This window comes from Rhinopithecus roxellana, chromosome 4, assembly GCF_007565055.1.
Source record: "Rhinopithecus roxellana isolate Shanxi Qingling chromosome 4, ASM756505v1, whole genome shotgun sequence".
In the NCBI taxonomy this organism is placed as follows: Eukaryota; Metazoa; Chordata; class Mammalia; order Primates; family Cercopithecidae; genus Rhinopithecus; species Rhinopithecus roxellana.
Genome location: NC_044552.1, coordinates 175,574,506 through 175,585,145, shown reverse-complemented (window position 1 = coordinate 175,585,145; position 10,640 = coordinate 175,574,506). Strand labels below are relative to the sequence as shown.

The 10,640-nt window shown below is 34.0% G+C and overlaps 1 protein-coding gene across 3 annotated transcripts; it reads left to right on the top strand.

Annotated features, from left to right (window-relative positions):
* Positions 1–745: 745 nt before the first annotated feature.
* On the top strand, positions 746–9,706 carry VIP (vasoactive intestinal peptide). Of its 3 annotated transcripts, none has more exons than XM_010357720.1 (7): positions 746–908; positions 2,124–2,240; positions 4,135–4,257; positions 5,240–5,344; positions 6,091–6,222; positions 7,046–7,134; positions 8,857–9,706. In XM_010357720.1, the coding sequence occupies exons 2-6, from the start codon at positions 2,134–2,136 to the stop codon at positions 7,089–7,091; spliced, it is 513 nt and encodes a 170-aa protein (XP_010356022.1). In that variant the 5' UTR covers positions 746–908; positions 2,124–2,133; the 3' UTR covers positions 7,092–7,134; positions 8,857–9,706. The 3 variants fall into 3 exon arrangements, with proteins under 3 accessions (XP_010356022.1, XP_010356023.1, XP_010356024.1); XM_010357721.2 differs by having other exon boundaries at positions 6,094–6,222; positions 8,857–9,580; XM_010357722.2 differs by having other exon boundaries at positions 775–908; positions 6,094–6,222; positions 7,049–7,134; positions 8,857–9,077.
* The last annotated feature ends 934 nt before the right edge of the window (positions 9,707–10,640 follow it).

Here is a 10,640-nt window from a genome sequence, read left to right as displayed (position 1 = left end):
AAGAAAAGATAATTAGATTCCTTGAGGTATACAGTCTGACAACAATTTATTTTTTGGATCATTTGACACAGTGTATGTAAAAGTGCATTGGAAATTGTGCCTTTGTATACAAATATGAAATAGCACTACTTCTACTGCTTTGTACAACAGCGTGCATATCTTACTATCTTAGAGACTTTCTGAAACATTTATCTTGGGATTAGTTTCAACAAAAAGGAAATGTAATAATAGAAAGGTGAAAATTATCTCTAGAACTTTTAAAGTTAGGATAGATTTCAAGAAAGATTAAATCTGGATCTATATGAATAGCATAAAAATTAAAAATATTAACAGAATTGATATTTGGTAATAAAGTATAATTACACATTTATAAGCATAATGAACATAAGTGTTTGTTGCTTTCTGCATTTGTTTCTACACATGAAGTCTTTATTTTCTGAAGGAATCCCAGTGACCATGGCTATAACACTACAATCATTTTCTTATTTCACTACAATTAAGTAAAGGTTAAAACATTTCACATTGAGCTTGCTACTTTGTTTAAACAAAAGTAAATTTCCTTTTATCTTACATCTTGAAGTTACTCACTATAAACTTATATAAATTAGACATAATGACAATTAAGTAAGAACTTCAAGCACTATTCATCCCATGGCCGTCATACTGTGACGTCTTTCAGAGCGCTTTGTGATTGCTCAGTCCTAAGTATAAGCCCTATAAAATGATGGGCTTTGAAATGCTGGTCAGGGTAGAGTGAGAAGCACCAGCAGGCAGTAACAGCCAACCCTCAGCCATTGCTAAGGGCAAAGAACTGGTGGAGCCTTCCTCTTACTCCCAGGACTTCAGCACCTAAGACAGCTCCAAAACAAACCAGAACAGGCAGCTCCGGGGGAGCACGAGTGGGCAAGGTAAGTGAAAACTTTACCATTCCTCTTCTTTTTCCCTCCTGCCTCTGAAACTTTTCTCACAACATACTGAATTTTTCTCTCTATTGAAAAGAATTTGATAGTGCTCTGCTTTTGCAATAGCAAAAAGACAAGTTTCTCAAGTTACCTGGTAAGGATAGAAATACTTCAATTTCTCTCATATAGATAGATTTTCTGAATTCTTTTGTTTGTAAGATGCTTTACCCTGCTTGCTCTTTTACTGAATACTGATTTTTAAAAATAATTCACTCAAATCAAGTTTATTTGTATGTAGATTTTTGACTGAAAAGTTCAGTGGGCACATTTGCTTTTGAAATTTTCAACTTATTTTTACAGTGCTTCTCCCCCCCCCCATTTCATATGTTGGTTAAGTGAATCTAAGATGCATTTATTTTTTGCCTTAAGTTTAAATTCTGTAATTTGTATAGGCAGCAAGAGAAACAGACCTTGAACTCCTAAATTTTTAATCTAGAAACTAGAAATGAAATGTGTAAGTTGATTAAGTGCAAGAAATGCAAGCTTTGCTTTTAACATATATTTTCCTTTGATGGAAAAATTCATTTCAGTGACAATACATGATTCAGTGATATTTTGAGTATTAATATTTACTACTGAGTTAAGATGTTCAAATTCAGGTATAAGGAAATAAGTGTTCAGTAATATCTACAATTGAAAGAGGAAAAAGTAATGTATATACAAAATCTTTTAAAAATTATATGTCTATATACACATTATATTTATACATTTGTACAAACACGAGCAGAAGAATTATTAAATAGATGATGCCCCAGTCTTATATTAATCAGATACTGAAATCTTAAAGCGAAGAAAATCAATGTCTTGAAGCTGTTTCCTTTGTCAAAAAATACACTAAGCTTGGGTGGTGCATCCCTGTTATGAAAAGGTTGTCCCCAGGGTTATTTCCAGCACTATAGAAGTATGGCATTCAATAGATACTGGGGCCAACCATGTGCCCAGACAGCAGGTGAAAAGGATTCTACTTTTTATTCAAGTACCTGTCACTGAGAGAAATATTGATTTTTGAATGTATCATCTTGCAATTGATTTCTTTCTACAAGAGGAAAATTACTCTTTACAAACTCTTCAAGAGTCATTGAAAATTACTGCTAGGCACTCAGAATTACCTTGCTGGTGACATCTTTGGCTGGAAGAACTAAGGTGATTCTCTCTCTTTAGAGGCACAGAAATGGACACTAGAAATAAGGCCCAGCTCCTTGTGCTTCTGACCCTTCTCAGTGTGCTGTTCTCACAGACGTCGGCATGGCCTCTTTACAGGGCACCTTCTGCTCTCAGGTAAGTTCCCTTTCAATTCAGACATCTGAGCATTCCTTCTTCATCTAAATGGGAATTTCCTATACGTTTTGTTGGACAACTGAATAGTATAAATTATGTATTATTTATTTAAATTTTTGCTTGATGTGTTGAGTGAGAGGTGTTTGTCAACGTCAGGTCATTCTGAATCCTGGAATTCACTTTCAGGGCATGAGAGACACTGTCAGTGATTAGTTTTATGGGCTGAATGGATCACATTCCCAAACATGGTGAAAGGAGGCTCCGACTTTCTTTTTATTCAAAACCAATTTTAGATGAATAATAAGCTTTTATCCATTGTTAAGTCAGTTCAATTTCTGGTGGAAAAAAAGCTGTTTAGTTGCCAACCACATTTTAGTTTATTTTCAAGATTAATCAGTAAATAATCATAAGATTGGCAGTTGATTAGTGAAACATGTATAAAATCATGTTGCACAGAAATCTATCTAGGCAGAGTCAATTTGCCAATATTAAATATGGGGTAATTGATCTATTGAGATACACTCCCCCACTGGGTAAATTTTGATATACTTTTGATATACTTTGAACCATAAATCCTTAGTTTTTCTGTTCTGTATGTTATATCATATATTTCAAATCTATAAAATTTCAAAACTCATATTTAAAACTTTATTAATGTGTGCTAAAGAAGTAAACAGTAAATGAAAACTACATTAGCTTGAATTTTTCTTTCAGTTGGAGATATGGGCACCACTATATCTCCAAAGGAAAAATAATAATTCGGTTTTTTTTTTTTTTTTTTTGCTTATTTGCTCATTCTTGATTTTTTGATTAAGGTAGACTTATGCTCAATAGAGAGAATAACCTCTGAGCTATTAGTGTTCTCTGTGAAATCTGTTTAAATACAGCTCCTGTGTTGCTTTGATAACTAAATAAAATGGTTCTATCTGAAGTTCTATCACAGCAGATGAACAATCATAAGAATGCTTACATTTCTGTTGATTGCTAAGCTTCAGACCCACAGAGGACTACTTGCTAGTGACTCCCAACTCCCAAATCGCTGAAAGATACACAAGTGTCCAGGAGCTGACACGCTCCTTGGAGGTTTGCCCTAACAGTGAAAATCTGCACACACAAAGTTATAAGAGTTGCCAGTGACTGAAATATGCAGGCATCTACAAATATAGTCATATTCCATGTATGCATATGGCTATTCTTAGTCCTTCAGTGTAACATTGTACATCCCTTATTAAAGTTGTGTTAATACATAAGATTAGAAACCAGAAGGCCCCATAAAATTTATTGAATTCAAATTCATCTTCATAGATGAGCTATTCATCTACGGAGACATTCTTTGAACTTTGTCAATACAGAGAAATATATCATGCCAAGGTAAATGTTTGAAGCAAAGCCTGAGGGTCTGGAGAGAGAGAGAAGCAGTTAATACTCCATTCTTCAGAGATGTTTGGAACAGGTGATACTGAACATCAACAAATACATAAATTGTTATCAGTTCTCATTCAATATTAGTTTTTTCCAAGTTTCTATTTTGCATAAAATCTTTCTACATGTGAAATTTGACTTTGCAAAGTGAACATATTCTTGGCATAGTAAAGTACACCAAAGAAGTACAGTTTGCTTAACGCTTCGATAAGATTGAATTAAGTAGTTCTTACATTTTGTATATTCAGCTTATAAAAGTCTTATGACATCTACTTTGTAGGATAATAGGAATTTCCTATTTATGCTCTCATTAACTATATGAGCCATTAAGTCAAATTATGCTATTCTCATATTGTGACTGGGTAATACTTCCCAAGAGTTTAAGTATCTTATTTTAAATGGTTGCGGAACCACTCGCACTGTCTTCTGAAAAAGAAATGTATTATACTTCTTGTGTAATTTTCCCTATCAGGTTGGGTGACAGACTACCCTTTGAGGGAGCAGACGAACCTGATCAAGTTTCATTAAAAGAAGACATGGACATCTTGCAAAATGCATTAGCTGAAAATGACACACCCTATTATGATGTATCCAGGTGAGTTTATTTTTTATAAAACTATCCAGTGAGTTTTATTTTAGCAAGTGTATTTAAGAATTACAAACGTGCTAATTTTATCTCACCATGAAGCTATTCCAATAGCAAAACACTAGAGGTTTCCATGTGTCATGGCTTCACTCATCCTGATTTATTGCAGCTCTTACAGCTGTACATGATTTTCATACTGAAAGGTTGTAACAAGCCAGGATGAACATATAATTCACTTCCATTCTGTTGCACATAATTCCAACATCACAGATTGTACCAATTCTGATAAAACTACAGCATTTAGCATTCCAATGATGAAGAGTTGCTGAGGAGTTTTGTCTCTATATAAAGAAAAGGTATCTGACAGTTAGAGCTGTTCATTCATAGAACTGCTTGTCTGAGCATCATTTCAAGTACAGACCAAGTAGCTCTATAGGACTTGGTATAGACAAAGTATAAAAGGTTCTTCATTTGAAAGAGAAAAGGTAGAATGATAGGCTTTAATGCCTTCTCTATCCTAAGAGGTTTTGTTTCCAAATATTTTGGAAAAAAAAAAAAAAAGCTATACTGGGGTTTACGAACTTTCCAAAATCAGAATATTTTCCCATTGTGTATGTCTTTATTCAGTGGGACAGGCGCAAAGCGGCATGTACAAATAGCAGCTAATTTAAATAGATCATATTTTTACACCAATATTTCTTAGGAAAAAAGTAGTTATAAAGATTCAGCCATGAAGGAATATTGAAATGTGCTTCTAGAAATGCCTGTTTCTTTAATTTTTCAGTGTTTTGGGCTAGAAATACAGGGTATATCTTGATATAAGTGGCTAGAAGATCTCTTTTGTTAGGGAGTTAAGAAATCTCCTTTTGAACTTTAGTTTTAATGAGAAGCTTTCATAATAAACCCATCATTTTTGTTATTTAACAAGCCATAATAATATTCTAGAAAGCCATTTACAAAATAATAGCTATTTTTTTCTTCCTTGTTTTAGAAATGCCAGGCATGCTGATGGAGTTTTCACCAGTGACTTCAGTAAACTCTTGGGTCAACTTTCTGCCAAAAAGTACCTTGAGTCTCTTATGGGAAAACGTGTTAGGTAAAGAAACTTATTATTTTTATAAAATGTGTTATTATTCAACCTGAATATTGTATTTTCACTCTTAACAAGTTATTTACCTTGTTTGAAATTGAAAACTCATTGATAATGTTTAATTTGGTTAAATGAAATAACTTGTATTGTTCAATAACATCTAACAAGCCCATGGATTAAGACATTTTCATAATATTATACTCATTGACTCCAGACACACGTTTTTCTCAAGTAGCAATCGTTTACCAATCTGCAATCAAATTGAACAAGACTCAGTAAAACAATCAAGAAGACATAGGATAGACTGAGGTAAATGTTAAGGTCAACCATAGAATATTCCTTTTACTTCCTGCTCAAACTAAATGGAGAATGCCAAATGGCTAACAGTCAAATATTTAGATGACACTGCTCAGGGTAGTATAGCTTCTAAAGAAGTAATTATGTTTTTTTAAAAAAGTTTTCTCCCAGTGGCAGAACACAACTTCAGCTATCCCCAAATTTTTATTTTTGGATGAATTATTTGCTCAGCTGTACAGAATGTATCATAAAACAGTCCCAGGTCATGCCAAAATGTGGCAGATGATTCCTTGCTTCTCCTTCATCCTTAGGTTTAGTTGTATTTTTCTTTTTATGATAGAAAATTAGTTGGGTGTGGGAATTCCTTTTTATGTGGCTCCAAGAAACTTGGAACCTGTGTGTATTTATCATTTCTTGTGAAAACTCTTTGATTTCCTTTTCCTCATGTTCCTTAGCAGTAACATCTCAGAAGACCCTGTACCAGTCAAACGTCACTCAGATGCAGTCTTCACAGACAACTATACCCGCCTTAGAAAACAAATGGCTGTAAAGAAATATTTGAACTCAATTCTGAATGGAAAGAGGAGGTAAAGAAAAAGAGCTTGCTAAAATGAGAAATCATGACTGACTTTCAAAATAGAAGCTGCACATGAAGACCTCTCTATCTCACTATCTATACTACATGAAGCAGTGATTCTCAGCCTTGGCTGACATTAGACTACCCTGCAGAACTTTAAAAATACCAATGTCTGGGCCTTCCCCCAAACCAATTGTCAGGAAATCAGTGCCTTCCGTGGTGTGGCCCTAGGCATTCATTTCTTTTAAGAGTTCCCCAGTTGACGTTACTGTGCTGCCAGTGTTAAAAATGATGACTATAGAGACATCTAGTCTGAATCTAGGAGCAAGTTTCATCAAAAGTGATGATTTTTAAAACATGTAAAGCATAGTCAATTGCAATTTGGTAACATGTGGAACTCACTTCATGTGCATATTCAATACTCTTACTTAATCAAATTAAACCATTAGGTATTTTGTATATTTAGATTCTGTAAAATCAGCATCTCTCTGGTGTGTAAATATCGGACACAATACATAACCAGTGTAGTGTTCTGTCTTTTTATTCCAATTGTTTTTGTTTAAATGATGAGTATTAAGGATAATTCTGTTTGGGTGTGATCAGACAAGATGACCTTCTTTGCCCATTACAGATGATAATTCTGTAAGAATAATTTTAGAAACTCTAAGATTGATAAATAATTCATAGGTACTAACAAACTTCAAAGGTAATTGTTTAGCCCCCAATACACTTTCAGAGCACAGAGAACAGCACAGTTGTTATGTTATAATAGTTTCTTTAGAACCTTTCTCATCTGAGAGCCTTAATATGCACAATGTTTTTCTGCTCTGCAGCAGTGAGGGAGAATCTCCTGACTTTCCAGAAGAGTTAGAAAAATGATGAAAAAGCCCTTTGGAGCAAAGCTGATGACAACTTCCCAGTGGTGGGTATATTTGTGCATTCCTTCTGTATTCTTATGGCAGTCTCTGATTATATAAGTAACTAAGAGTCACTTAGTAAGAAATATCTTAGGGTTAAAGAGTTTCTCATCATGAGACCTCATCCAAGACAGACACTCCTACAACAGTGGACCCCAACCCAGTAAACAGCTTAGAATGATTCATGCAATTTTTTGATCTCATAAAAGAGAGCACTCACAATAAGCAAACGTTTTGAGATCTGAATAGTGTTCCTGGTTTACTTGGGGTTATTTCTACATTTGTATCAAGATTAAAAAACAGAGGAGACTGACTCAAACTGACAAGAAAAAAAATGGGCTTTCCTTTTGAGGATCAACCCATGATGCTTTTATTAATTGAAGCTTTAGTCCCACAATTGACTGTTAGCACCTCACTTAATTAAGCACAGGGAAATACCACCAAATTAGAGCATGGCCCATTATCACGAAAATATCAGGGCATTCTGGGTCTAATATTCCTTGAAACATGGCAAACTTCATACAGCAAAAGTAAAATTCAGCTTGTTTTACCTGTAAGTTTGTTTTACCTACATGACTCCAACAGCATTCTCTGTAAACATTTTTTTTGAGCAGAAAAAACATGGATAGACTTTTTTCTTTGTGAAGTAATAAGCTTGCTATCAAAATTGATTTTATATAAATGTGGGTTCAAGACATATTTCTTTCCTGAGTTATGTCACATTATTATTTACGTTAGCTCATAAAAAATCTATAATACTGGGCAAGTGCTTAAAAAAATTTCATGCTGTCACCACATGAAAGGTTAGCAGATTTTAAAGGGCTATGGAGTAAAATATGTTTGGCTTTGTGGGCCATCTAGTTTCTGTTATAATGACTTAACTCTGCTATTGTAGCACAAAAGCAGCCACAGTTAGATGTAAAATGAATAAGAGTGACTGTGTTCCAATAAAACTTTATTCATAAAACCTGAAGGCAAGCCAGATTCCAATCCCTAACTAGGTTAAGGAGATTAAAATCACCCATGCTCAAACTAAAGGTTCATGGCCTTACCTCAGTTCCTGATGGAGTTATCTAAGGTTTTCAAGAGTCATCAAGAGTGGACATGGTGTCTGGGAAGACACCTGCCTAACTGACTGCTTTTGTCCACTAATTACCCTCCGACCCCTAAGAGAAAGGCAGAGGCAGGAATGTGACTCACATAAACTCCTTATCTTTTATAGACATTTCAGAGAAGTTCCTTTGCTCAAAGAAGAAAGTTAATTACATACAGCTTTTTGAAAGAGTGTTTATAAGAAGTCTTCTCCATCAAATTAAGAAACAGAGTAGGCACTAAAATATAAAGGAAAATTGAATAATCATATTGTGCTTTGTAAATGGTAAGATCACTTACGAGATTCCATCCTCCATCCTTTTCTTTTTTAAATGGGTGACTTTGGACAAACTCTTTGAAGAGGAAATCATGTGGGTCATCCATTTGTGAAAATTACAAGTGAATCATTAATAATGGTTAGTTAGACATCTTTTCACATTCCAGTTCCTCTCTGATAATCAGTCCTCTAGAAGCTGCTCTCTTGATATGTCCCAGGACATGATCCCCTGCTATGGGCTGCTAACAAGGGACAAAGAGAAATAAGTGTTTATCAGATAAGTAAATCAGTGAATGAAACTAAGATGCTAGAAATAAAATATATTTTATGCCTAAAGCAACACTTTTTTCTTTTTCAGAATTCTTGAAGGAAAACAATACGCAACATAATTAAATTTTGAGTTCTACATCAGTAATTCAAGAAAAAAACTTCAATATCCAAACCAAATAAAATGTATTGTGTTGTGAATGTTGTGACGTATTCTAGCTAATGTAATAACTGTGATGTTTACATTGTAAATATTGAGAGTTCTACATTTTGTCTTTAACTCATAAAAAGCCTGCAATTTCATATGCTGTATATCCTTTCTAACAAAAAAATATATTTAATGATAAGTAAATGCTAGGTTAATTCCAATTATGTAAGACTTTTTTGGAAGAGTAGTAATAGAGCAAAATTGATGTGTTTATTTATAGAGTGTACTTAACTATTCAGGAGAGTAGAACAGATAATCAGTGTGGCTAAATTTGAATGTTAAGCAGATGGAATGCTGTGTTAAATAAACCTCAAAATGTCTAAGATAGTAACAATGAAGATAAAAAGACATTCTTCCAAAAAGATTTTCAGAAAATATTATGTGTCTCCATATTTTATAGGCAACCTTTATTTTTAATGGTATTTTTAAAAATCTCAAATTTGGATTGCTAATCACCAAAGGCTCTCTCCTGATAGTCTTTCAGTTAAGGAGAATGACCCCTGCTTCTGACATTGAACCTTCCCTTTCTGCTTGTGTTAAGTATGTGTAAAATGTGAAGTAAATGAAACAGTTGTTCAATAATAAATATTTTTGCCATAATGACTCAGAATATTACTTTGGTCATATGAGCTTCCTTCTGTGAAAGTACATCTAAAGACATAACTATTTTTCCAAAATAATTTTAAGAAATCAAATAGAGAAAATAAAGACCTTTGATTATCACTGCAGATAATTTTTTTGTTTGATTCTTTTGTATGATTCAGCAGTAACTCATTTTAGCTCTAAAGTTCTTGGCACTAGATAGCTTTTGTGGTATTTGATTGTGTGCAAGTTCTAAAATAATGGTGGCTTAAATAAAAGAGAAATTTCTTTCACACATAAGTCAAGAAGAAGATGTCTGGGTTATTATGATGGTTCTGCTCAGCGAAACCCTCAATAACACACACTCCTTTCAGCTCATCCCTCATCTCCAACGGTGTGGCACTATTCCTCATGATCCAAAATTACAGCTAGTGTTCCAGCCATCATATACGCATTCCAGGCAACAGGCTGTAGGAAGAGGCACAGAAAAAAGGGAGCAACTAGTATATGCCAGTTCTCTTTGAACTGATATCTTATACTAATATCCCCTTTACTGGTACATAGTCTTATGGCCAGTCATTTGCAAGAGAGGCTGGGAAATGTAGTATGCTTTCTTTGTTTTGTTTTGTTTTTCTGGGTAATCATGTACCCAACTTAAAACTAAGACTCCGTTAATATAAAACAAGGAAAGAATAAATTTATACAGCGATTAAAAAAAATTCCAGGCTTGGATCTTAAATTCTCATCCAAAAAGCTTAAACAAATAATAAAGAGAGTAAGAGTCAGAGCCCAACCATTAATGCAGCAGCATTATCCCCAGAAGGCAAAGTTTTGCTTGGTTTCATTTGCTGCAATTAGGACAAATGGCTACAACGGGAGGAACTCATCTTAGAACTACCAGTAATTGCAAAGCAGTTTTCACAAATTGAAGTAAATTGAGCTTCTTGTATCTCTTGTTCTTATCTGATTCTTCAAATTATTACATATTTATTAAGTGACATTTTTATGAGAAGCACTGCAGTGAAAACAGACAATTTCTGAGTGTTAAGTGCACATAAGAAGCTTGTAAAGATTAAATGGAACCA